This window comes from Lagenorhynchus albirostris, chromosome 19 (assembly GCF_949774975.1).
Source record: "Lagenorhynchus albirostris chromosome 19, mLagAlb1.1, whole genome shotgun sequence".
NCBI lineage: Eukaryota > Metazoa > Chordata > Mammalia > Artiodactyla > Delphinidae > Lagenorhynchus > Lagenorhynchus albirostris.
This window is the reverse complement of record NC_083113.1, coordinates 41,340,573-41,368,425: the sequence shown is the minus strand read 5'-3', so window position 1 is coordinate 41,368,425 and position 27,853 is coordinate 41,340,573. Positions and strand designations below refer to the sequence as shown.

General features: G+C 39.3%; 1 protein-coding gene and 1 non-coding gene across 5 annotated transcripts in view; one reads left to right on the top strand and one right to left on the bottom strand.

Annotated features, from left to right (window-relative positions):
• Nucleotides 1-27,853, bottom strand: part of CBFB (core-binding factor subunit beta) — a 59,641-nt gene that overhangs the window by 19,649 nt on the left and 12,139 nt on the right. For 2 of the 4 annotated variants that reach the window (XM_060130270.1, XM_060130272.1), the window contains 2 exons: nucleotides 7,140-7,256; nucleotides 1,911-6,664 (listed from right to left, as the gene is read on the bottom strand). In XM_060130270.1, the coding sequence (XP_059986253.1) occupies nucleotides 5,519-6,664; nucleotides 7,140-7,256 (1,263 nt within the window). In that variant the 3' untranslated portion in view covers nucleotides 1,911-5,518. Of the gene's footprint in view, nucleotides 1-1,910; nucleotides 6,665-7,139; nucleotides 7,257-27,853 lie in introns of those variants that run through there. The other 2 variants (XM_060130274.1, XM_060130273.1) reach the window with 1 other exon arrangement.
• TRNAW-CCA (transfer RNA tryptophan (anticodon CCA)) lies at nucleotides 20,761-20,833 on the top strand. Its single transcript has one exon. It is a non-coding gene; the product is annotated as a tRNA-Trp (tRNA).

The window sequence follows — 27,853 nt, the reverse complement described above, 5'->3', positions numbered from 1 at the left end:
TTACATCAAACGACTCTTCTAAATTTTCACTCACATTCTCATCAACATACAAAAAGCAAAGCTGTTCATATGTTGGCTTTGCTGACAGAAAAACCCTGCAAAAAGCTAAAGGATACCAATTTTACATCAGTGTCATTAGGTACTTCAAATAGAAAATCTGTTCAACCCAATACGGTTCAATTTTTCTCATCATATTATAGAATCAAAATAGAACTTTTGGAAGGTCATTATATTGAAGGTGAAACATATTTTTGTGACTGCTAATTTAAAAAGTACAAAAATGAAGATAAAGTTATTGGTTCTTAAACTGATAATACAAATACAAATGTTGGTGGAGCAAACATTTAAACACCGTATAAGAAATAACATTCTCAGTGAATTTTTAAAACTATGAAATAGAAATTTACTAGTAATTAGTTGTGGTACACATGAAATTCATAATTGTTATCCAAACAATTCTTATCCAAAGTACTGAGGTATTCTACCAATCATTTAGACATTAGAGTTGCATAAATTACAAATATATTTATGTATCCATAGTTAAAGTGACTGAACTATAAAATTTGTGACAAAGCTGATGCTGAATACAAATAAATTCACATGACATTATACAGGCACTTTGGATTTTAGAAATTTGAGCCTTTGAAGAACTTCTGTGAAATCAACCTAGTTCCTAAAATGGCATTGATCTTTTTTTTTTTTGTAAATGAGTCCTCAGTTATATTTTGTTCAAAATTAGTTGGAAATCTCTGATTAAAGTATTCAATGGTGAAGCATCAAAATTTTCAGTTTTTCAAGCTTTTAGAGAATTGCAATTATTGAAAATCAAACATATAAAGACAACACTGAAATTTATCCTACAAATTACAGAAAATAAAGAAATGAAAGTATAATCAGCAAACATGATTCAATTTTGAGTTTATACAATTATACTCAGAAATATCTTCATTCGTGGGAAACTCTTAAAACATTTTATTGAACTATTTACACGTACAAAAAAGTACACATATTTTAAGGCTGTGTTGTCCAATACTGTAGCCACTAGCCACGCGTGACTACTGCATACTTGAAATGTTGCTAATTTGAGTCTGTAAGTGGAAAATACACACTGGATTTCAAATACTTGTTACCAAAACAGGTAAATATCCCAATAAATATTTATATGGATTTTATGTTCAAATGATAATATTTTGGATATACTGGGATAAATAAAATATAAAAATTAATAATTTTCAAACCTTTTTAAATGTGGCTTTTAAAAAATTTTAATTTACATAATGTGGCTCACATTTGAATTTTACTGGACAGCACTGTCCTAAAAGATAGCTTGATGAATCTTCAGAAACTGAACTTTCCATGTAATTAAAAGCCATATGAAGAGACAGAACAGCACCAGCATCTCAGAGGTCGTCTTCTCCTCCATTCCAGGAACTACCCTCCTCTCCCAAGGATAAACCACTATCCTTCCTTTTAACAACATGTATTATTAGTTTTACCTATTTTTGTACTTTTATATAAATGTATTCATATAGCATGTGCTTTTCTAATACACTCAATGTATTTGTGAAATTCACCCATATTGGTATGCTAGTTGTAGTTTTTCATTTTCATTGTATTTCTCTGTATGACCATGCAATTTATCCATTTGACTGTTAGTGGGCATTTGGGCAGTTTATAGTTTCTGGCTATTAATCAATAATGCCTCTACAATGTCCTAGTACTTATCTTTTGATGAATATATGTATTCATTCCCATTGCATACCATGCCTCAGGACAGAACTGCTGGATCATAGGTATACACATGTGCAGTTTTAGTATTTATTGCCAAATGTTGTGTCAACTTTATGTAATCAAACACCACACCAACTGTTGTTCCGCATCCTTGCCAACGTTTGTCAAAGGTACTCTGAACAAAGGCAAAAAGACAATACCTGTGAAAATATTTCAGTTGAAATACTTATACAATTTAATTTTAAAAAATGTAATTGTGACTATCCTCTGTTTATCTCTTAGCCTACCAGGTACCTGAGCATCTGTTGGAGAGTTTTGTTCTCACATGGCAGAGAGAGAGATTGAGCAAGCTTAGCTCCCTTGTGCATGTCTTATCAGGACACTAATCCTATCATATCAGGGCCCTACTCTTAGGACTCATTTAACCTTAACAGACCCCATAAAGGTCCTATCTCCAAATACAGTCATATTGGAAGTTGGGGGTTCAAAATATGAATTTTGGGGGAACACAAACATGCCGTCCACAATAGCTGGTAAGTGGTGGGGCCAGGAATCACAATTACATGACCATGAAGCGCCTACTCCTAACTTCTATACTTCATTGCCTCTTTACATATACTATCTTCCAGAAGACTGGGGGATGGGGAAAGCTCCAGAGAAGTGCTGACTGTTGACTGAATGGTTGGTATCCCCTGCTTTAAAATTTTTATATTATGTAAGACCTATTATTATATTAGTTTACTATGACAACAGATGGTACTTACTTTATAGTGATAAAGCCCTATTTGTGGACCAGGGCAACAAAGCAGAGAAATTTTCAGTATGGAAAATACTGTGGGCTAAACTTTAAATTTTTACCTATCACTTTAATAAAATATTTCAGTTTTAGAAGTCAACTCAATCTGAAATTCACCCTTACATAAATTCAATCTGCTGTATCACTTCTTACAGAAACAGCCTTCTAAACTGCCAATTATTTACTATTTTTCTGAAGGAATTAGGTATTCCTTATCCCTGTGGAAATCAAGGTAGCAGAGATTCTTTCTTAAGAATTTTAACTTTGAACCTGAATTTTTTACTAGGAAGGTTTAATTTTTTGATCTCTTAAGAAGAAAATTCCTACATTTCTATATATGGTGAGCAAAATGGGAATAACAGAAATAACAAAAAGAGAGCTCCTTTTTATTCTTCCCATTATTTTAACTTTATTAAGAGGATTAATATTAAACAACTGAAAAAATTAACACCCGCTAATAATCAGATACTCTGACATGTTCTTTCAGCATTTTGAATATGTCATCACACTATCTTCTGGCCTCCATAATTTCAAAAGACAAGTCAACTCTTAATCTTATTGTGGCTCCCTTGTGTGTAATGAGGCCTATTTCTTGCTGCTTTTAAGATTCTCTTTGTTTTTCAACAGTTTGGCTATGATGTACCTAGTTGTGGATTTCTTTCTGCTTACCCTACTTGGAGTTCATTAAACTTCTTGGACATGGACATGAATATTTTTCATCAAATTTAGAAGTTTTCGGCCATTATTTCTTAAAACATATTTTCTGCCCCTTTCTTTCTCTCCTTATCGCCTGGGACTTTCATTACGTATATGTTGGTCTGTGTGCTGGTGTCCTACAATCTCTGATACTGTTCATTTTTCTTTGTTCTTTCTTCTTTCTGTTCTTGAGACTGGATAATCTCTATTAATCTATGTTCAAGTTCACTAATTCTTCTGCCAGCTTAAATCTGTTGAGTCTGTGAATTTTTCATTTCAGTTATTGTTACTTTTCAATTCTAGAATTTCTACTTGATTCTTTTTAAAAATTTAGATCTCTTTATTAATATTCTGTCTTTCATGAGTCACTGTCATAATTGTCCTTCAATTCTTTAAAGGAAGAAATTTTCCTTTAGCTCTTTGAACACACTGAAAAAGAATTGCTTTTAACTCTTTTGTCACTAAGAACCATCATTTGAGGCAGGGTATCTACTGCCTGCTTTTTCCCCTGAGTATCAGTCACACTTTTGTACTTATTTGCATGTCTTATAATTTCCTGTTAAAAACTGGATATTTTAGATAATATACTGTAGCAACTCTGAATTCTGACCCCTGCCTCCAGCCTGTTGTTACTGTTTTCTGTTTGTCTACTTAGTGACTTGCCTAGCTGTGTGGAGTCTGTTTCCCCAGCAGTGTGCAGCCTCTGATGTCACTGCTTAATTTTTTTTCTTTTTAAGCCTTGCTTTCTAGGGGGTTGCCCCTGGGTCAGCATAACCTAGTGGTCAGCCAGTGATTGGTCAGAGGTTTTGCTTAAACACCTTGAGTCAGAAGGCTTCTAATCCTTTGCCATGGGATCTGTGTGTGGCTTACTTTCAAAGTGCAGGGAGTTTATCAGTCTACCCTGTATTCAGCCAGGGACTAGCAGCTTTCAAGGGCTCTCTCTGTCCTCTCTTGAACAGGTGTAGCCTTGCACATGTACATAGCCTTTTGGACCATGAGAGGTTAAGTGTGATCTCAATAAGGCTTACTTTAGCTATCTCTTTCCCTAGATTTCCCTGATAAATTTCTGGCTAGTCTGCCATTTTGTTGCTTCCTGAAACATTAGTTTTCTCCAATTGTTTGCCACAGAGACTGCTATTGTTTTCAATAACAGCCCTGGATATGTATTTTTCCAAGTGCTACTCTAAATAAAGTCAGCTCCCTCTGAGAGGACAGCAGAGCTGCCAGTCCTCATGGCTCTAACCTGCTCAGGGTAGAACTTGAGGAACCACAGAGCTAAGGGAGATGGGAGCAGCTCCCGACAAAAATGCCAGACTCTCACTGTTCTTACTGAAATTCACTAGCTTTGTTTGAATAAATGCCTCTCAATATATGTCCTGTGGTTAATTTCCAGAGACCTTAAATGGGTTTTTGTTTGTTTGTTTACAATTTTGTTAAGTTTAATCACTGCTTTTTGGAGAGAGAATCTGCCAAGCTCCTCACTCAGCCATTTCAAAAGTGCTGCTCCTACATTTTATTTTAAACTGGGTGTCCCCCCCATAATGTGCTATGGATCCAGAACAAATATTAAACAGAACCATCTACTACACTTTGAAGTGCCCCACTAAGCACATAGTGGTAATCCAGTGCAATTTAGAACCACTGAAGGAAAAACCTTCCCCAAACCAGGACCAATATTTGGGTCTCAATCTCTTCAGAATTCATCAATATTATGAGAACATGAGACTTTCTATACTTACTCTTTTTAAAAAGTACTTCCTAACTGTATTTGATAACAACAAACTGTATATAAAAAGAGACAAGGAAGGCGGGGAGGACCATGGATGGAAGTGTGTGTGTGTGTGTGTGTGTGTGTGTGTGTGTGTGTGTGTGTGTGTGTGTGTGTGTGTGTGTGTGTGTGTGTGTGTGTGTGTGTGTGTGTGTGTGTGTGTGTGTGTGTGTGTACTGGGCGGGGGGGTCAAGAATGGAGAGAGGGTCAAAAAAGAGGGTCAAAAATTAGGGCTTCCCTGGTGGCGCACTGGTTGAAAGTCCGCCTACCGATGCAGGGGACACAGGTTCGTGCCCTGGTCCGGGAAGATCCCACATGCTGCGGAGCGGCTGGGCCCGTGAGCCATGGCCGCTGAGCCTGCGCGTCCGGAGCCTGTGCTCCGCAACGGGAGAGGCCACAACAGTGAGAGGCCCGCGTACCGCAGGAAAAAAAAAAAAATTAGAGAAAGGGCCTTCCCTCATCCCCCCATCAGAGTTGGCACCCAGGGGAGGGTTCTTGAGGGAGCTGTGAGGGTCCACAGACGTGCCTCAGCCTATGAGATGGTAGAAGATCCAGCATCCAAAAGTGACCCAGTGACTGGCCCAGCTGAGCTCTGACCACTTGTGGACAGTGTATGCCATGCTGTAGCCCTGCTCCTCTGTGGTATCGTCCACATCAACGTCAAACAGGGAGCCCAGGTAGGCCAGGTGGAAGATGGCCAGGGCCCCAAAGAGCAGATTTAAGGCTCGCACCCCCAAGCCCAAACGATGCTGGTGTGAACAGTCTGGTGGGCACCTTTTCGACAAGACACAGGCACTGAGGATCCGAGCCAGGCGCTTTCGGAGGATGTGCTCCACATAAGTGATAAATGCCAGGGACAGCAGCACCGCAGCCAGGTGGAAGCTAAAGCCGTGCAGGAGGGCGCTGGTTGCATAGGTGACCAGCACGGCTGAAAAGGTCCCGAGGTGGAGAGCATTCTTGAAAACATAGTTATTTAGCCAACAAGACATGGGCAGGTTCCAGCTTGTGACAACTTCCACCATGGACCGGGGCAGCTCCACATTCAGTGGCTTAGAGACCGTCAGGTCCCATTCCAGGTGACCCTTCTCCTCGGTGAAGCCAGCCCCCGCCAATGTGGCTGTGGCCTCAGATAGAAAGCCCACAAAATAGTTGCTGAAGTGGAAGGAGACAGCACTCTCGTAGGCTCGCAGCCACTTGTGAAGGAGGTGGTCACCATCAAGGGGAATGAAGTAGGGGAAGAGGTAGGGGCCCACACAGGTGGACAGCACAAGGCACAGCAGGGCCAGCACCAGGCTCTGGGCCACCTTCTGCAGCCACTGGCGGCTCAGCGGGAGTCCTTGGACAGCCTGTAGGTAGCTGTGGAAGGATATCCAGGGCCCAAAGACGATGGTGCCCACAAAGTAGAGGTAGCCCATGAACTCCACGGGCGAGGGCACCACACCCACCTCGCCCCGGTCCAGATCGAAGCCCAGAGACACTGCCTTCATGGCCACAATCATCTGGGCCCCTCGCATCTTGTGCCACGTCACAGTGTCCACCATGTGCATCTCACCCATGAGTAGGTAGATGAGGATGGTGACGGAGAGGAAGACGCCACGATGGGAGGAATGTCGGCAGAGGAACAGCACGAGGTAGCACAGAAGGCAGAGCAGCATGACCCAAACCATGTGCAGCTGGAAGAAGTGGTAGAGGCTGAAGAACCCACCTGCCACGGTGCTTGCATGCTTCAGGTAGGATGGCAACCCAAGCCTCCCGAGGAGGCGGCAGGCGAGGCAGATGGCAAGGAGCAGCCAGATCTGGTCAAGGCCCTGCTGGGCAGTAGGCAGGAGACAGCCCTGTAGGAGCTGCTGGAAAAATTCCTGGCGGCTGAAGGTGGCCATTGTGGACCCCCACGGATGGATGAACAGATGGATAGACTTGGCAGTAAAGAAGCTGCGGTCCAGGGGCCCAGGGACACACCACCGCCACCACTGTCGCCGCCTCCTCCGGGCAGCCTCCCCCGCAAGCTGCAAGGCCGGGACCAGCTGAGGCTCCCAGGGCAGCACTGTATACTTACTCTTAAAGACTGGGTAAAATAGATCTCCAGACAAAGGCAAGATTAGGGGTAAATAAAGGGACCACAGTCAGTAAAGCCTGAAGTCACCCTACCTGGGCTCGCTCCTCATCAAACTCCAGGCAGCCCATACCATCCAGTCTCTGGAGATCAATCCAACCTTTCCAGATAACACAGACTCCATTCAGAATCATGGGAGCCTTCAAATATACCTAAGACACAGAGAGAAGGATGAAAACCAATGATAAGCCATCAGACACATAAAAAACAAAGGATAAACTTACTTATGAAAACTGGTTTTTTTTGGGGGGGAAAAAATAAATTATAAAATTAAGAATTGTAGGAAAGTATACAAAGCATAGCCTCTGACCATATTCTATAAATTAAGTTAATCTGGTTTACCAGGATTTTATTTCTAGTCACAATTTTTCCAGATTATTTATTTATTTATTTATTTATTTTTGCGGTACGCGGGCCTCTCACTGTTGTGGCCTCTCCCGTTGTGGAGCACAGGCTCCGGACGCGCAGGCTCAGCGGCCATGGCTCACGGGCCCAGCCGCTCCGCGGCGTGTGGGATCTTTCCGGATTGGGGCACAAACCCGCGTCCCCTGCATCGGCAGGCGGACTCTCAACCACTGCGCCATCAGAGAAGCCCCAGATTATTTTTAAAAGGAAGTTTTACAGATTTTGTAAAAACCGCAGTAAGGTGATACTTGAAGTGACATTGTTTCTTTTGCAGCTGAAGCTAGGACAATCAGGTACTTTGCTTTAATTTTTGAATCTTGAGTAGGAAGACATAAAGATGTAAATCAACTGGAATTCACTAGCCCCTGAAGAGAGCACGCACTGTTTCTCCCTGTTTGGATACCTGGAGCCACCCAAGGTCAGGTTCTTCATATTTCCTTTCCGTTTTATAAGCTACCTCATAGATTCCTGGTAAGTAATGCTGTTTTTCTTTCTTTTTCTTTTTTTACTTAAGTTAGCCAGAGTTGATTTCTACCACTTTTAGCCAAAGAACCTTAACTGATACAACATTTATTTATGCATACTAAACATAAGAGAATTCTTTTGTTTCAAGTATATAACCCTCGAGCAAAAGTCACTTTAGGTATGATTTCCAAATTTAAATCACTTTCATTTTTGATCACCAAATTAATTTTCATATTGCCTCTAAATATATTTGTTCTCAAGAGCAATTAAGGATCCATCAAGAAAGGACAGGTGCTAATGCTATCATCTTGAGGTGAGTATTTTACTGTGATACAGTAAGAAAATATACAAGAGAAGAAAAGAGAAATTTGTTAGTTCTTACAATCTCCCTCATCATAACAACATTTTATTCTGATAAGTACTTCGAAAAAAAAAAACCCAACCTTGTTATTTTAGGTCTTCTCTACCTCATTTAACACAGGCTTCTGAATAAAAATCAGCATAGTTTTTTTTTTTATCATTTACTGCCTTAACAAGATCTTTTAAATGCAGAGGATGCAGGACTTCAATGAGTTTTCAAAATTCCAAGTTATCCAATATATCTTTATAAATAAGGTTCTTCATCTGCTTACATCAAATATATTTTCTTCGGATAATCTCAGTGCTTTTGTGAGCTAAAATTAGCATTATTTATTACCTATAATTATATAGTCAGTAAGGCAGTTTCTCATTTTGAGGAAAAAGCTGGAAGCATCAACTTTTTCTTTACTCAATTCAGCAGTTTCTTCAACAAAAAAAAATCATGAGGCATTCTTGTTTTACAGAGGTTTAATAAAAATAACTTATTAAATTATTAATTATGTCAGTAATTAAAAATATGCAACAAAAATGACTACTGAGACACCTGTAAAATAAAACCTAGAGGACTGGGCTTCCTTGGTGGAGCAGTGGTTGAGAGTCTGCCTGCCGATGCAGGGGACACGGGTTCGTGCCCCAGTCCGGGAAGATCCCACACACCGCGGAGCGGCTGGGCCCGTGAGCCATGGCCGCTGAGCCTGCGCGTCCGGAGCCTGTGCTCCGCAACGGGAGAGGCCACGACGGTGAGAGGCCCGCGTACCATAAAAAAAACCCAAAAAACAAAAACCTAGAGGACTTATGCCTTCTTAGTGCATATTTAAGCCATTCCCCTCCACTAGTAAACACAACTGATTTTCCTGTTAAGGGTCCCAATAAACCATGCTGAATCAATTTCTACTGATATTGGAAAAAAAGCCAAAAACATAAGGTTCCATTTCTCCTCCCATTTGGACCAAGGGAAACAGTCTACAGTTATAGCTGAAACCGTTTAACCACACATTTCCTTCTGTTCTGATAAGTGCTCATTCCCTTCCACATTGTGAATTTAAAACTCCACTGGTATGCACCTAAGTTGAACAAGTAACTGTGACGACCTCATATTCGATACCTCACTAAACCTAAAATAACCCTCTGAATTGCCTATTAATATAACTTGACTTACCACATCTACTAATCAAGATTCCCACTTTTTCCAACAGAGGAGGGGGTGCTACACAATCAGGAGCACAGCATCTCAGTTATCAATCTACCTCATTATTTTAAATTCTCACACTAAACAAAGAGACAATCCTCATCTAATAGCAGAGAAAGGTCAACTTCATGATCAGATTCTATAATCTGCATCAATGATTTACATCTTTTAGATTCAAAGATTCCATAATCTAGCTTATTCATATTACCTTCCATAGTCAAAAAATATTTTCCTTACGAAATTACTAAGCTCGTAAACAGCTGATTTATCACTTCTTTATAAAAGTTTTCTCATGACTAAGAAAACCACTGATCTGCTTTGGAAAATTCCTAAATGGGTTCAGAAAATGGCTACAGTTCATAAGCAAGGCTAGTGCCTGGAACTGTAATTTAAAATATTTAGATGATCCTGTGATTTATTTAGATTGTTCACATTTAAATAAACACAGTTTTATGTGTAGACCTTCAAAGTAAATGCTTGGCACTTTCGTACATTCATGAATACCAAACCTTGAAGTACGAAGAAAAACTCTCTTACTTTGGCATTTTGTAATGTAATTTAATAATGTCATTTAAACATTCAGACATTTTTCACTGAAAATAATGATGGTTTATTTCAAACTGTGAAAAGAAAATGTATTAGAATATGACCTAGGGTTTAAACCCACTGTCCTAGAACAATTAAATGTTTTATATAAAATGAATTCTATAAAGCCTTTAAAATGGGTAAATATTCAGCTAATCACACACAAAAATAACAAAATAGATTGCTTATCTTTCCAAAAGTAAAATATCAGAGGATGTGTTTAAGACTTCACAGAAAGTTAAAAGTGACTGCAGCCTTACATTTTGTGTTCTTTTGGAAATAAGGTAAAAGTATTGCACAATTTTTTAATCAGCTCAATCTCTAAGTTTCAGCATTTGTGATGTTATTTCAATCCAAATTACACAATCACTTTTCTTTCACATTTGTAGCTTTAAATTCCACATCACTGTAGCAGCAGAACTTCAGCAAAAACATGTACGCACCAACTGTGGCATTATCCATACAATGGGATACCATTCAGCCATAAAAAGGAATAAAGTAGTGATACACGCTACAACATGGATGAACCTTGAAAACATTATGCTAAGTGAAAGAAACCAGAAAAAGGCCACATACTATATGATTCCATTTATATGAAACATCCAGAATAGGTAAATATAGAGACAGAAAGGATATCAGTGGTTCCCAGGGGCTGAGGGGAGGGGGGAATGAGGAGTGACTGTTAGTAAGTACAGGATTTCTTTTTAGGGTGATGAAAATGTTTTGGAATGACAGAGTGGTGACAGCTGCACAATTCTGTGAATATACTAAAAATCCCTGGATTTTTAGTTAATTTAGTGAAGGATGAATTTTATGGTCTATGAATTTTATCTCAATAGAGCTATTATAAAAAATATTTGCAATAAGTTTTATCTGTTACATAGGTGACATCTATAAGATATGTATATGGAGATTTTTGAGCAGGCAGTTGCATATAGGATTCTAGCACTCTGTGAAGAGATATGGGCTGATGATATGAATCTGGCAGCCATCAACAACACAGTGGTATTTATTTAAATCCAGGGGAAAGGAAGAGATTACTCAAGCAGTAAGTAGAAGGAGAAAAGAGGGGGACCCATGAAGAACCCTAAGGAAATTCAACTTTCAGATGTATTCTCTCAGAAGAGAATAATCCAGCAGAGCAGCCTATGAACTGCCAGCGAAGAAACAGGAAAACATGCAAAGAGCCTAGTGGCTAAAGGTTAAGTTAAAGGCCCCCAAGTAAAAATTTCCCCTTTGTTGGCTGCAAGATTTTAAAGCATTACGTTACAGTACCTTAGGTCACTCATAACTTTTAGCAATGTTCTTATATAAGGCAGGAGTTCTTAGTCTGGAGTTCAGAAAACCCACATGAGTTTGGGTTTATGGATAAGTTTCAAGAAGACCAGAAACCTCCCAAAATTCTGTGTAAAAATGTATGTTCGTGTCCATGTGCATTTTTCTAAGCAAGTCCAATGCTTTCACCAAATTCTCAAAAGGGTGTACAAGGGGGAAAGGATTCAACTATGACAGTAAAAATGCAATTCTTCCCTTTCCCCTCATAGACACCAAGGTCTTTGTATCACCAAGCTTGAGAGATGATAAATACCCTTCATTTAGTAAAGGGACCAAACCGCTTAAGCAGCTAAACATTAGTTACCCTGGGTTTTGAAATGTGCCAGAGGAAGGATAAGAGAGAACTTAGTTTCCTATTTATCAACCTGTACAAAATAGTTCTATCTCTGAGTCTGGAGTCTCTTATTCTGAGAGGATATAAATTTGGAATAAACCGTGGCATTTTCAATTGCCCTTTCTTCTACAATACTATAATGGATGTTCAGTGTTTCTAGCTCCTAGGTAGCTGGACTGAGAATAGAAATTGAGGGTACAAAGGGATAGCAGAAAGAGTTCCCTTTATTGAGTGGTTCTGAAGAAGATAATTTCAAGATAATTAAAACAGAATAATTGTAAATTTGCAAAGACTCCCATGCACACTGGTACTGAGCCATAACATCAAGATACACAGAAACCAAGTGTCAAAGCTATTGATAAAAGCAAGCAGCAGATACTTCACCCTCAAAAAACCCATTTCAATTGGAAAGAATATTTCATTTCCTTATAGTAAACTATTAGAGCTCAAATAATTGTGACTCTAGCCAATAAACTTAGATATTAGGGAAAACAGTAGAGGAAATGATCAGTACCCCTTAGGCCCTTAAGACATACCTAAATAATGATTAATAGAAGAACAGAAATACACCTGGAATTTAGAAATGTTTTTCTTGTAGCTTTCCTATAATTTCAATTTGAAAGGATTCACCTACTCAACAGATGTATATTACCTGTCATTTTGTACGTGGTATTATCATAAGGGCAGAGGGGAATACATGATGATTTTTTTTAAAATTGTATCCCACCACCCCAAAAAAGATTCCAACACCAGTTAAAGTCTTTAATAAGGAAGAGTGGAATGCATACAAAAAGAACTGTAAGAATTAAAACTGAATTCACCCATTACATTTAAGTAGGACTCACTTAACTCCTGAGGTTAATGGAATGTTCCATTGACAGTAATAAAATTCTAAGGAGCTGGATCCAGCAGCTTTGCAACCTCTTTTTAAAGACCACAGTTCTAACAAAGTTGCATATAAACATGACCAGGATATAATATCTGAAGATTATCTACCTGAAAAATCTAAAATATTCAACTGAAAAACCAAGTGAATTAATGAGTTCAATAAAGTGCCTGGTTATAAAAAAAAAAACCAACAACTTTCCTGTATTACAACAGTAACTATTTAGAAAATAAAATTAAAAAAACAAACCTTATTTTAAAATAGCATTGGGATTTCCCTGGTGGCGCAGTGGTTAAGAATCCGCCTGCTAATGCAGGGGACACAGGTTCGAGCCCTGGTCCAGGAAGATCCCACATGCCGTGGAGCAACTAAGCCTGTGCGCCACAACTACTGAGCCTACGCTCTAGAGCCCGCAAGCCACAACTACTGGGCCTGTGTGCCACAGCTACTGAAGCCCGCGCACCTAGAGCCCGTGCTCCGCAACAAGAGAAGCCACCACGATGAGAAGCCCGCACATCGTAATGAAGAGTAGCCCCTGCTCGCCGCAACTAGAGAAAAACTGCATGCAGCAAGAAGACCCAATGCAGCCAAAAATAAATAAATTTATATTTTAAAAAATAGCATTAAAAGTATCTACTAAGAATAAATTTAATACGAAACAGGTAGGCTCTATAAGAAGAAAATACCTAATTTTTGAAACACAGAAAGAGACTTGAAAAACTAGTGAGATGTTATGTTCTCTAATGGTAAGACTACAAATGCCAATTTATCCCAAAGTAACCCTTATTTTAACGAAATTCCAGTAAAATCTCAAAATAACGTTTTCTGGAATTTACAAAGTCTGTAATTCACACAAAAGAATCAGACTATCCAAGAGAATAAAAGAAAGTATTTTTCTGCTCTTTCAGCTGTGACAACGCAAGCAGTACATATGCAGTAGTGCTGTGGCAGCCAGAAACAACTTGATGGAATAAACAAAAAAATTAAAAAACAAAACCACATATACAAGTACTTAATAAATGAAAAGGGTAACATTTCAAATCAATGGTAAAAGGGTATTTTACTTAACCAGTGGAGATGGGAAAACTGACTACCATTAAAAAAAAAAGTTTGAAAAAAAATAAAATGGCTAAATTAATAAAATAAAACTAGGTAACTATTTCTAAACTAAAGGTTAAAATTTTAAAAATTAGGGACTTCCCTGGTGGTTGACTGGGTAAGACTCTGCGCTCCCAATGCAGGGGGCCCAGGTTTGATCCCTGGTCAGGAAACTAGATCCTGCGTGCTTGTGGCAACTAAGCGTCCGCATGCCGCGACGAAGCTCCCATGTGCCGCAACTAAGACCCGGCGTAACGTACATACATAAATATTTTTTAAAAATTTTTTTAAATTAAAAATCTTAATAATGTGTATGAGAAGAGATACCAGGTTCTACCACATTGTCAGAGGGAGCGTGAACTGGCTAACAATTCTGGGAAGGCATTTTTTGGCAACAGTGTGAATTTTCCTCTTACAAACAGCTCGTGTGGCTCGATATCAAAAACAACAAACAACCCAATAAAAAAATGGGCAGAAGACCTAAATAGACATTTCTCCAAAGAAGACATACAGATGGCCAAGAGACACATGAAAAGATGCTCAACATTGCTTATTATTAGAGAAATGCAAATCAAAATTACCATCAGATATCGCCTCACACCAGTCAGAATGGCCATCATTAAAAAGTGTCTACAAACAATAAATGCTGGAGAGGGTGTGGAGAAAACGGTAAATTGGTACAGGCACTATGGAGAACAGTATGGAGGTTCCTTAAAAAACTAAAAACAGAGCTACCATATGATCCAGCAATCCCACTCCTGGACATATATCCGGAGAAAAATAGGGTTCAAAAGGATACATGTACCCCAATGTTCATTGTAGCACTGTTTACAATAGCCAAGACATGGAAACAACCTAAAGGTCCATCAATGGATGAATGGATAAAGAAGACGTGGTACAATATATACAATGTAATATTACTCAGCCATTGAAAAGAATGAAATAATGCCATTTGCAGCAACATGGATGGACCTGGAGATTATCATACTAAGTGAAGTCAGACAGAGAAAGACAAATATCATATGATATCACTTATATATGCAGAATCTAAAAAAAAAGTGATACAAATGAACTTATTTGCAAAACAGACTCACAGACTCACAGCTTTAGAGAACAAACTTATGGTTACCAGGGGAGAAGCGTGGTGGGGAGGGATAGATTGGGAGTTTGGGATTGACATGTACACACTACTATATCTACTACAGATAACCAGCAAGGACCTAGTGTATAGCACAGGGAACTCTGCTCAATATTCTGTAATAACCTAAACGGGAAAAGAATTTGAAAAAGAATAGATACACGTATATGTAAAACTGAATCACTTTGCCGTACACCTGAAACTAACACAACATTGTTAATCAACTATGCTCCAATATAAAAATAAAAAAGTTTTTTAAAGTGTGAAATTTCCTTTGACCCAGCAATGTCATGCCTATGAACGTATCCTAACATTTAATCAAAGATGTACACAGAGTATTTGATTACAAGGCTGTTCACTCTTAAGGGTTTTTTAATAATGGCAAAAGGTTACAAATAACCTAGATGCTCAACATCTTGTTGTTTAATGTTGAATCAATAATATATATTAAACAAGGTGTCTTTAAACAGAAACATACATAAAAAAGATTATGTATTAACTGGCTGAGAAGGATGTTGTGACCAGAGGCTTGCAGGAACCTAACTCTGTATCTTCCGTGGAAGAAGTTGTTCGGTGTTCATTAATTCCACGTCTGCAGGGACTTTAGAGAAGATAACTACCATAAATTAGGAGAATCAACCATAATTATTTTTTAAAGGAAAGGAATATTATCACTATGCTTAACCCCAAGACAGCATGGGAAGAGTAAAAACTAAATGTACTTTAGAATCAGATAAAACCTGATTTAAATCCTGGTTCTAACAGTGTATTTGAGACAAATCATTTAAGATTGCTAATAAGCCTCAGATTCCTCACATACAAAATCAAGGCTAAATAATACCTCTTTCATAGCTGATAGTAAAAATTAGTTAAGCCAATGTACATACACTTATGAAACATACAGAGCACCATAGAAACTGAATGCTTACACACAATACTTCCACCAAAGTTTTACACAGTGATTTCTCTCCAAGGGAAAGAAGCCATTTTTTTTGAGACAATGAACAGTTGATCACACCAATGAATCAGCAGATAAGCAATAATACTGGGATGGCCACAGGCACCCAGGAAAACAAGATATTCCACAAAGGAAGTATGCACCCTGCCTTTTAGTTGTAATCATTTCTGTAGTCTATTTAACAGATTCCTTTAGAAGATACTTGGTTCTGACTCATTCTCCTTTAGTCACATGTTCCTCCTCATTTAGAAATGCATAGTCAGCTGCTTGCCTGTTGGATAATCATTACAGACAGTCATTCAATCTCACTTGCCTCTGAATCATAACTGGGTTGCATGTTAAGTGTAAAAAATAGCTTCTTCTATAGTGATTTAATGTAATTTACCAATCTACTTCTTACAGTTCAAAACAGAAAACAGTACTTCTTGCAGAAATCGTAACATGGATTAACACAGAATGTGCCTGGAACTTAAAAGATTAAGCAAGCAAACGTGTGCACGCGCGTGCATGCACACATGCAGACAGACGCACACTCAATAAATGGATGTGTTAACCAAACCCATCCTAAAAGGCATATGGAAAATGAATTAAAATATGTAAAAGTAAAGAAAAAAAAAGGCATAGGGACCTGAATAGCCAAAACAATCTTAAAAGAACAAAACTGGAGGATTCACACTTCCCAATTTCAAAACTTACTGTAAAGATTCATTAATGAAAACAGTATAAAAAAAAACAGCATAGTATTGGCATAAAGACATATAGACCAATGGACTAGAGTAAAACACCCAGAAATAAACCCTCACATAGGTGGTCAAATGATTTTTGACAAGGGTGCCCAGACCATTCAATGGGGAAAGGACATTCAATGGTGTAAGGCGATATCTGATTGTAGCTTTTTTTTTTTTTTTTGCTGTACGTGGGCCTCTCACTGTTGTGGCCTCTCCTGTTGCGGAGCACAAGCCCCGGACGCGCAGGCTCAGAGGCCATGGCTCACGGGCCCAGCCGCTCTGCGGCATGTGGGATCTTCCCGGACCGCGGCACGAACCCGTGTCCCCTGCATCAGCAGGCGGACTCTCAACCACTGTGCCACCAGGGAAGCCCTGATTGTAGTTTTGATTTGCATTTCTCTTCAATGGGGAAGAATAAAGTTGGACCCTTACCTAACACTATCTACAAAAATTACTTCAAGATGTACCAAAGACCTAAATGTAAGACCTAAAACTATAAAACTCTTAGAAGCAAGGATAAAAGCTTCACGACACTGGATTTAACAATGATTTCTTGGGGATGACACCAAAGAAACAGGTAACAACAACAAAAATAGACAAACTGGACTTTATTAAAATTTTAAAAATTTGTACATCAAAAGACACTATCGGGGCTTCCCTGGGGAAGGGGGGACACGTGTTCGAGCCCTGGTCTGGGAAGATCCCATATGCCGCGGAGCAGCTAAGCCCGTGCGCCACAACTACTGAGCCTGCACTCCAGATCCCGCAAGCCACAACTCCTGAAGCCCGGGCACTTAGAGCCCATGCTCTGCAACAAGAGAAGCTACCACAATGAGAAGCCCACACGCCACAATGAAGAGTAGACCCTGCTCACCGCAACTAGAGAAAGCCCGCACACGGCAACAAAGACCCAACACAGCCATAAATAAATAAATAAATACAATTTTTTTAAAAAAGGACACATGCACCCCAATGTTCATTGCAGTACTATTTACAATAGCCAGGTCATGGAAGCAACCTAAATGCCCATCGACAGATGAATGGATAAAGAAGATGTGGTACGTATATACAATGGAATATTACTCAGCCATAAAAAGGAACGAAATTGGGTCATTTGTAGAGATGTGGATGGACCTAGAGACTGTCATACAGAGTGAAGTAAGTCAGAAAGAGAAAAACAAATATCATATGTTAACGTATATATGTGGAACCTAGAAAAATGGTACAGATGAACTGGTTTGCAGGGCAGAAATAGAGACATAGATGTAGAGAACAAATGTATGGACACCAAGGGGGGAAAGTGGTGGTGGGGTGGTGGTGGTGGTGCAATGAATTGGGAGATTGGGATTGACATATATACACTAATGTGTATAAAATGGATAACTAATAAGAACCTGTTGTATAAAAAAATAAAATTCTAAGAAAAAAAGAAAAGTTACATGATATAAGACTTAAAAGAAAAAAAAAAGAATATAGCTTCTGGGGACAACATGTGGCAATTCCTCAAAAAATTAAGAAGAGAATTACCATATGATCCAGCAATTCCACTTCTGGGTATATACCTACAAGAACTGAAAGCAGGGTCTCTTAAGACATATTTGCACACCCATGTCCGTAACAGCAGCATTTACAATAGCTAAAACATGGAAACAACCCACATGTCCACTGACGAATGAATAGATAAGCAAAATGTGGTCTATATTATTATTCAGCCTTTGTTTTTCGTTTTCTTTTTGTTTGTTTGTTTGTTTTTGCGGTACATGGGCCTCTCACTGTTGTGTGTGGCCTCTCCCGTTGCAGAGCACAGGCTCTGGACGCGCAGGCTCAGTGGCCATGGCTCACGGGCCCAGCCGCTCCGCGGCATGTGGGATCCTCCCAGACTGGGGCATGAACCCGTGTCCCCTGCATCAGCAGGCGGACTCCCAACCACTGTGCCACCAGGGAAGCCCTCAGCCTTTTAAAGAAGGAAGTTCTGCAATATGCTACAATATGGTGAATCTCCAGACATTATACTAAATGAAATATGCCAGTCATAAAAAGACAAATACTGTATGATTCCACTTATAAGAGGTACTTAGAGTAGTCAAAACCACAGAGAAAGAAGAATGGTGGCTGCCAGGAACAAAGGGGAAGGGGGAGTCGAGGAATGGGGAGTTACTGTTTAATGGGTATAGAGTTTGTTTTATAAAATAAAAAGAGTTATGGGAAAACTCATGTAAAAAGGAGGCAGTTCATGGTGAACCTAGAATCAGAAAATATATAGCAGCCCACTTCCTCTGATCATTATTTCCTCCAGACCTCCAGCATACTGTGAACAATGGCTCACATTGTGCCAGATGCCCCAAATCCAGAATGAGCCCTAGGTTTTCCATAACCTACTCATGACTCGGCTCACAAACTTCCCCAGAGGCTTTTAAAATTCGCCAGGAAGCTGAATCCAGAAGTAACACTGAGATTTTGTTCAGCTTATCTCCTAGGAACTTTCATGTTGAACTGACATTATAGTCCTTTATTTACATTGCCATGAAGTTTGTGCTTGCTATATTCAGTTTTTCAAAATTAAACAAATCACTGTTTAGAAATACATCCATAGCAACAAGATGATAAAGAAAAGCAAGGAAGTAAATATATTAATCAAGGTAGTGAGAAGTTTTTGTGGAGGGGGGAATAGGACTGTGAAGTTTTTTAAGGCATCACTATCCAACATAAATATAATGGGAACCACAAATGCAACTCACATATATAAATGTAAATTTTCTAGCAGCCATGTTTAAAACACTAAAAAGAAACAGGTAAAATTAATCCCAGTAATGTTACTTAACCAAATATATCTAAAATATTATTTCAACGTGTAATCAATATAAAAATTATTGAGATATCTTACATGCTTCTTTTTTTTGTACCAAGTTTTCAAAATTCACTGTGTACTTTTCCACATACAGCACGTGTCAACTAGACTAGCCACGTTTTAAGTGCTCAATAGTCACATGTGGGGACTTCCCTGGTGGTGGAGTGGTTAAGACTCCACGCTCCCAATGCAGGGGCCCCGAGTTTGATCCCTGGCCAGGGAACTAGATCCCACATTCATGCCACAACTAAGGAGTCTACCTGCCACAATTAAAAGAGCCCATGTGCTACAACTAAGGAACCAGTGAGCTGCAACTAAGGAGCCCACCTGCTGCAAACTAAGACTTGGCGCAACCAAATAAATAAATGTTTAAAAAAATAATAATATTGCTAAAAAAAAAAGCCACATGTGGCTAGTGGCTACCTACTAGACATCACATGGATGTTCCTTTTATTATTATTCCTAAAACCGTAATATGTTTTTTTAAAATTAATTATTTATTTTTGGCTGCATTGGGTCTTCCTTACTGCGCGCGGGCTACTCATCATTGCGGTGCGCGGGCTTCTCACTGTGGTAGCTTCTCTTGTTGCGGAGCACGGGATCTAGGCGTGCAGGCTTCAGTAGTTGTGGCATGCGGGCTCAGTAGTTGTGGCTCACGGGCTCTAGAGCGCAGGCTCAGTAGTTGTGGCGCGCGGGCTTAGTTGCTCCACGGCATGTGGGATCTTCCCAGACTAGGGCTCAAACTCATGTCCCCTGCACTGGCAGGTGGATTCTCAACCACTGCTCCACCTGGGAAGTCCCCATACATATGTTTTTATCTACTCTTTCATAAGATCACTTAACAAATGAAAACATGACTAGCTTTTAAGGGGAAAATGCATTAAATAACAAACATTTAAAAAGTAAAATATGCAGAAATAGCCCACCTAATTTGGGACATTTTATAAGGTATTTTAAGTGACAATAAAAATCACTGTATTAAATTTTACAACACAAAAAGTATGCTGAAATATTATACTGGTTTTATTGTACAGTCCCACAGAGTTAATGTCATGTGTTGCAAATTTTCACTAAACATCATTTTTCAGAAGAATGCTCCACCTAGATACACTGATGGTCCATTGTCTGGAAGAGCCATTCCTTCTGTGAGCCATCTGAGAAGATGCTCACGCACCAACAACATTCATACTCTGAGATATACATGGTTTTGTTAAGTAGAAAAAACCTTAGATTTTTAGTCTAGTCTAAACTTTGGTAATCTGTAATATGATTTATATTCTTACACAAAACTGTCCTTCATGGAGATATATTTAAAATTCCTGGGAATTCCCTGGTGGTCCAGTGGGTAGGGCTCTGTGTTCCAAATGCAGGGGGCCTAGGTTCAATCCCTGGTCGGGGAGCTAGATTCCACATGCATGTGCAACTAGGAGTCTGCATGCCGCAACTGAAAGCTCCACATGCCACGACTGGGAGTCTGCATGCCACAGCTAAGAAGTCCGAATGCCGCAACTAAGAGTCTGCATGTCACAACTAAGAAGTCCGCATGCCACAACTAAAAATCTCGCATGCCACAATGAAGTTCCCATGTGCCGCAACTAGGGCCACTGCAACTAAGACTTGGTGCAGCCAAAATAAATAAATAAATAATAACAACAACAACAAAAATTCCTGCTGGCTTTCTCACTGTATACAAAAGTAATGTTAGCATAAGCATCACAAACCACCATCAACTATAACACTGTGAGGCCCTGAATGCTATTTCTGGATTCTCTGCAACTCCAAGCCTCTACTTGTAACTCACTTTGCTTAAAGAAGTCCCTATCCCACCCCAAAACAGCTCCATATAGCTCCCTTCATTTCTTAACTCTCTCTTACCGGTACTTTTTCACTCAGGTTTAACAAGCATTACCACTTTAGGTTTATAAAAATTCTTTACAGCTCTCAAAACTTTTCCAAGTCCTATCTGACGTTTACAACCATCCAATAAGAAGAAAAAGTTTAAAAGAAGAAATTAAAACTGAGAGATTAAATAATTCACTTGCAGAAGGTCACAGAGCCAGTAAGTGGTACAAGCTAACACCCAAAACTCATAACTCTATACATTCACCCAAACCACAGGTGCATTAATGGACTGCATTATTAATGTTTCCTAAGTATTTCAGGACACGTAAAAATAGATTATTTCCCTAAAAATAAATAGAGACTGGACAGTCAATTTCATGGTTAAATCCTTAACTGTCTAGAACAATAAATGACATGAACTCTTCACATGACTTCAGAATATATTATATGAATATCCCACCCCCAACCCAAAATAGACAGCTTACTAGTTCTGCCATCTTCATTCTGTGATTCAAAGTAAACAGTGCGTTTTAAAAAATACGTTTATTTATTTACCTGGCTGCACTGGGTCTTAGTTGTGGCACACGGGTTCTCTAGTTGTGGTGCACGGGCTCTAGAGCGTGCAGACTCTAGAGCGCGCAGACTCTAGAGCGCGCAGACTCTAGAGCGCGCGGGCTTAGTTGCCCCAGCATGTGGGATCTTAGTTCCCTGACCAGGGATTGAACCCGCGTCCCCCGCACTGGAAGGCATTTTTAAGAGAGTCCTAAAATGTTCTGACCCAAGAGGTACAATTTCAAGAGAAAAACATACAAAATTAAGTTATAAAATTCTTTGTTCCTTAACTAAGACCAAAAAAAGGTAATGAAATAAAAGAGGCAGATGCTATTTATTGTAATCCATTCTGAGTCAACTCTGTTAAGAATTATTTCTAAAAGTATTACAGCTGACTTTACCAAATTATTAACACAAAAAATTGATTATGTGTAGTTTTCCAGCAGCTTATCATCACAAATATCATTGGCACTCTGTTAGAAAAACAATTCAAGAAAAGTTAAAGGTTGAAAGGAAAAAGATGGAAGTTAAAGGTTGTTCTGAAGTCATCAAATGAGGTCGAAAATGACCATATTAAAATATTCACTTTAAAAGGAAGAATAACTTGGTGGGCCAAAATATTCAATAACTTTGGAAAGTGGTATGTGGAGTTTCTAGCCACTTACCTAATGATTATTAGCAGCAGTGTGGTAAACTGCAAACAACACAGACTCTTGGGTAAAAGACCTGGGTCTCGATCCTGGCTCTACCTAGGAAACAGATTACATGACTACTAAAGATTTATTTAGCCTCTCTAGGCCCCAGTTTCCTCAGCTGTAAAGTCAAGTTATCATTAAATGTGTTCCAATATCAAATAAAAGACTTCACTATAGCGCAGGATTAAGAGAAGTAGTAATGTATATATCATCTAGTACTAGTGGTGGTGATCACCATAAAAGCTAGTTTGTAGATTGTCAAAATGTATTTTAAATGGTCGAGTTCTGAAAACGTTCTGAATTTGATAGTGGTGATGCACATTGTGAATATATTAAAAACCACTGAATTGTACAGATGGATGAGATGGTGAACTCTATGTTACATGAACTTTACTGCAATTAAAAAAAGAAACAATGGGGCTTCCGTGGTGGTGCAGTGGTTGAGAGTCCGCCTGCCGATTCAGGGGACACGGGTTCGTGCCCCGGTACGGGAAGATCCCACATGCCGCGGAGCGGCTGGGCCCGTGAGACATGGCCGCTGAGCCTGCGCATCCGGAGCCTGTGCTCCGCAACGGGAGGGGCCACGACAGTGAGAGGCCCGCGTACGGGGGGGAAAAAAAAAAAAGAAAAGAAAAAATGGCCCAGCAGCAATGTTCTGGATAGCAAAGGGATGGCAAGCCAGGACTGAAAAGCTGGAATAAGCAACACCCTCAAAAAATTTAGAAGGGTTTTCCCAAAGGGCCATTATTTAAAACAATACTCTGCAAGTGAGGCCAGACACTTATTAAAAATTATCATTTGGGCTTCCCTGGTGGCGCAGTGGTTGAGAGTCCACCTGTCGATGCAGGGGACACGGGTTCATGCCCTGGTCCAGGAAGATCCCACATGCCGCGGAGCGGCTGGGCCTGTGAGCCATGGCCGCTAAGCGTGCGCATCCGGAGCCTGTGCTCTGCAACGGGAGAGGCCACAACAGTGAGAGGCCCACGAACCACACACACACACACACACACACACACAAAAATATATATATATATATATATAATTTAATATGGGCATAATATTTTATTTATTTGAAAACATCTAAATTCTCCTAATGGAAATGCTGCAGTCACATGTTCCTAGGCTACCCTTTTGTTTTTGTTTTTTGGGGGCTGCGTTGGGTCTTCATTGCTGCGCGCAGGCTCTTCCTAGCTGTGGTGAGCTGGGGCTGTTCTTCCTTGCGGTACGAGGGCTTCCCATTGCAGTGGTTTCTCTTGTTGCAGAGCACGGGCTCTAGGTGCGTGGGCTTCAGGAGTTGTGGCCTGCGGGCTCATTAGCTGTGGCACGCGGGCTCTAGAGGGCAGGCTCAGTAGTTGTGGTGCACAGGCGTAGTTGCTCCGTGGCATGTGGGATCTTCCCAGACCAGGGCTCAAACCTGTGTCCCCAGCATTGGCAGGCGGATTCTTAACCACTGTGCCACCAGGGAAGCCCTACCTTTTTTTTTTTTTTGAAGTACGTGGGCCTCTCACTGCTGTGGCCTCTCCCGTTGCGGAGCACAGGCTCCGGACGCGCAGGCTCAGCGGCCATGGCTCACTGGCCCAGCCGCTCCATGGCATGTGGGATCCTCCCAGACCGGGGCACGAACCCGCGTCCCCTGCATCGGCAGGCGGACTCTCAACCACTGCGCCACCAGGGAAGCCCTACCCTTTTGTTTTAATCTGAAGATTAATCTGCCTTCATATCTAAAGTTTTAAAACACAGAAGGGCTTAGTATTGACTGTATACATGGAAGAAAAGTTTTCCCCTGTAAAAACAACCTGCCAACCATTCCCAGACTTGACCCTTTCCTGCTGAGGACACACAGTACAGCACAGCAAAGTATCAGAGTCCTAAAAGCACAGTTACACTGCCAAAAGGCACATTTTAAGTGTTATTTTAAATTCTTGGTTCCTAAATACACATCAATTTGAGAAGGCCCAGCCTAAATTGAAAAGCTCATAGTAGATAATAATTTCCAACTATTTACATTGTATACTTTCATAAAAGAAGGTAACAATAATTAAACTCCCCACCAAATCACTGTCTATAACATGAAGAACACAGCTAGCTAGTCTGTGGCTTCTAATATTCTGTAGAAAACTAAGTATCAAAGAAGTGATATCAAATAAATAAAGTCTCTAAGTCTGCTCAAGCTAAATAGCATTAAAATTTACAAATGCTTTCTTCTCAGTAAAAAGGAGATCATAAAAGTATCAATCTATGTTATCTATGTAGCAATTAAAACAGCACCTGGCACATAGCCAGTGCTACAGAACTGTTTGCTATTATTATTCTAATTCTTAAATGAGGAAATTAGAGTACACAGGAGCAAAGGGAGTCCCATATATTCAGACGTAGTTAATAAACGTTTTCTGCCCACCAAAACGCCTTTACTAGAATGCCCAAAGTTTTCTGTAGGAGAGAAAAAGATTTTTCATATGATTGCCATGTGTACAGTATTGACTGACTACTGTTTCCTACATTTGCAAAGATTTCCTAGATGGATGAAGACACGTGTGCTCGTTAGGTACATCGATGTCCATATTTCTCATCTTTTTATTCTAAAAATTAACACTGATAATCATTTTGTTGCTTCTTTCTTATACAAAGGTATCTATTTCTGATTTTTCTATTCTTTGATAGTAAATAACAGTAAGATCAGAAAGATATAGATATTTTAATGTCAGATAAAAAAGTATCCTACAATAAGATATGCAGAAAATTCAAAGATAAAAAGTAAATGCTATATCAAATAGAAAAATTTTTACTTTAAAATTTAAATATACACAGAAAAAAATAAGAACAGCAATATAACAAAACATTAACAATGGTTTTCTAAGAGGTAGGTTATGGATGATTTTTATATCTTTTCTAAAAGTGTGTTTTCCAAATTTTCCTTATTTCTTTTGTCAGGAAAAAGGTTATTTTAAAACACTACATTGAGGGACTTCCCTGGTGGTGCAGTGGTTAAGAATGCCAATGCAGGGGACACGGGTTCTATCCCTGGTCTGGGAAGATCCCACATGCCGCAGAGCAACTAAGCCCATGAACCACAACTACTGAGCCCACGTGCCGCAACTACTGAAGCCTGCGCACCTAGAGCCGGTGCTCCACAACAAGAGAAGCCACCACAAAGAGAAGCCGGCGCACCACAATAAAGAGTAGCCCTTGCTTGCCGCAACTAGAGAAAGCCTGCGCGCAGCAACAAAGACCCAACGCAGCCAAAAATAAAATAAATAAATTTATATATATATAAAAAACCCATTACATTGAAACAACACAGATGAACCTTAAAGACATTATGCTAAGGGGAATAAGTCAGTCACAACAGGACAAATACCATATGATTCCACTTATAAGAGGTACCTCAAGGAATCAAATTCACAAAGACAGAAGTAGAATGGCAGTTGCCAGGGGCTGGGGGCATGGGAAAGGAGAATGGAGAATTATGGTTAATGGGTACAGAGTTTCAGTTTGAGGAAGATGACAAAAGTTCTGGAGATGGACGGTGGTGACGGTTACACAACAGTTTTAATATACTTAACGATACTGAACTGTACAGTTAAAAACAGTTAAAATGGTAAATTTTTTGTGACGTGTATTTTACCATAATAAACAAAATAAAAACACAAGCTCAAAAAAACCAACCAAACAAACAAACAAACCCAAACATGGAGGTCCAGTGGTTAAGACTCTGCTTCCAATGCAGAAGGCATGGGTTCGATCCCTGGTTGGGGAACTAATATCCTACGTGCCGCACAACGCGGCAATCAATCAATCAATCAATAAAGACTTAAAGAAAAATACATCAAGCTCTTGAAGGAACTACCATTAATTTCAAGATTATCAACATTATGAGCCAGGCAGCATTAAAGTTTACAAATGAGAGAAAGTTAAGAGAGGCACAACAGAAGCCAAAATTACACTTACATTATAGCAGTTTTGACAGAATCTGTATTTATATTTCCTAATACAATGTTTTTTTAAATAAATATTTTATTTTTTATTTTAAAAAATATTTATTTATTTGGTTGTGCCGGGTCTTAGTTGCAGCATGCGGGATCTAGTTCCCTGGTCAGGGATCAAACCGGGGCCCCCTGCATTGGGAGCGCAGAGTCTTAACCACTGGACCACCAGCGAAGTCCCCTAATACAATGTTTTATATGCAGTCAAGGCTATCTCTACTTTAAAACAGACTCATAATAAAACTTCAATTGCAAAAATATCGATAAAGAACTTGTATTTAATACATAAAAAATGCTTACATCTCAATAACTTGATATCAAAAAATGGGCAAAAGTTTTGAACAGACACTGCCAAAGATACACAAATGGCACACGAGCACATAAAACATGCTCAACGTCATTAGTCACTAGGTAGATGCAAATTAAAACCAAAATGAGATACCACTACAAACTCACTAAAATGTCTAAAATTAAAAAGACCGACAGTACAAAGTGTTAGTAAAGACGTGAAGTAACTGAAACTTTCGTACATGGCTAGTTGGAATGTGAAACTGTACAGCCACTTTGGAGAGCAGTTTGACAGTTCCTTAAAAAGGTATACTCATGAAACAACCCAGTAATTTCAGTCCTATATATCTACCCAAGAGAAATGAAAACAAATGTCTACATAAAAGACTCGTATATAAATGTTCAAAGCAGCAGAGTAGCCAAAACAAGGGGAAATAACTCAAATGGCCATCAACTGGTAAATGGATAAACAAAGTGTTACAAGTCCAAACAGTGGAATACTACTCAGTAATAAAAAGGAATGGACTACTATACACACAATACAGATGAATTTCAAGAGCAAGTTGCTAAGTACAAAAGACTACATACTGTATGATTCCATTTATATGAAATTCCAGAAAAGACAAAATAGTATGTAACAGAAAGGAGATAGTGGTTACCTGAAATGACACTGCCTGCAAAGGGGCATGAGGGAACTTTCTGAGGTTATGGAAATATTCTGTATCTTTATTGTGGTAGTAATCACACCAACGACTGTACACATTTGTCACTGAATTATATACCTTAAATAGGTGAATTCTGTTGTATATAAATTATATCTCAATAATGACAATTGAAAAAAAAATTACAAAAGAAAATGAGAAGCAGTAAAGCTGGGATACAGCAGCCCTTCTCAAAAACTGATTTCTTTAGTTGAACATTTCAATAGTCTTTATCCTTGCAGTGTTTGAATTAATCATTCAAAAATACTGGGGTAGGAAACAGAAGCAAAAAGGGAAAGAATTAAGGATGTTTCTCTCAGACATATTTTCTGACATCTCTAACTTGAAATATATAATTG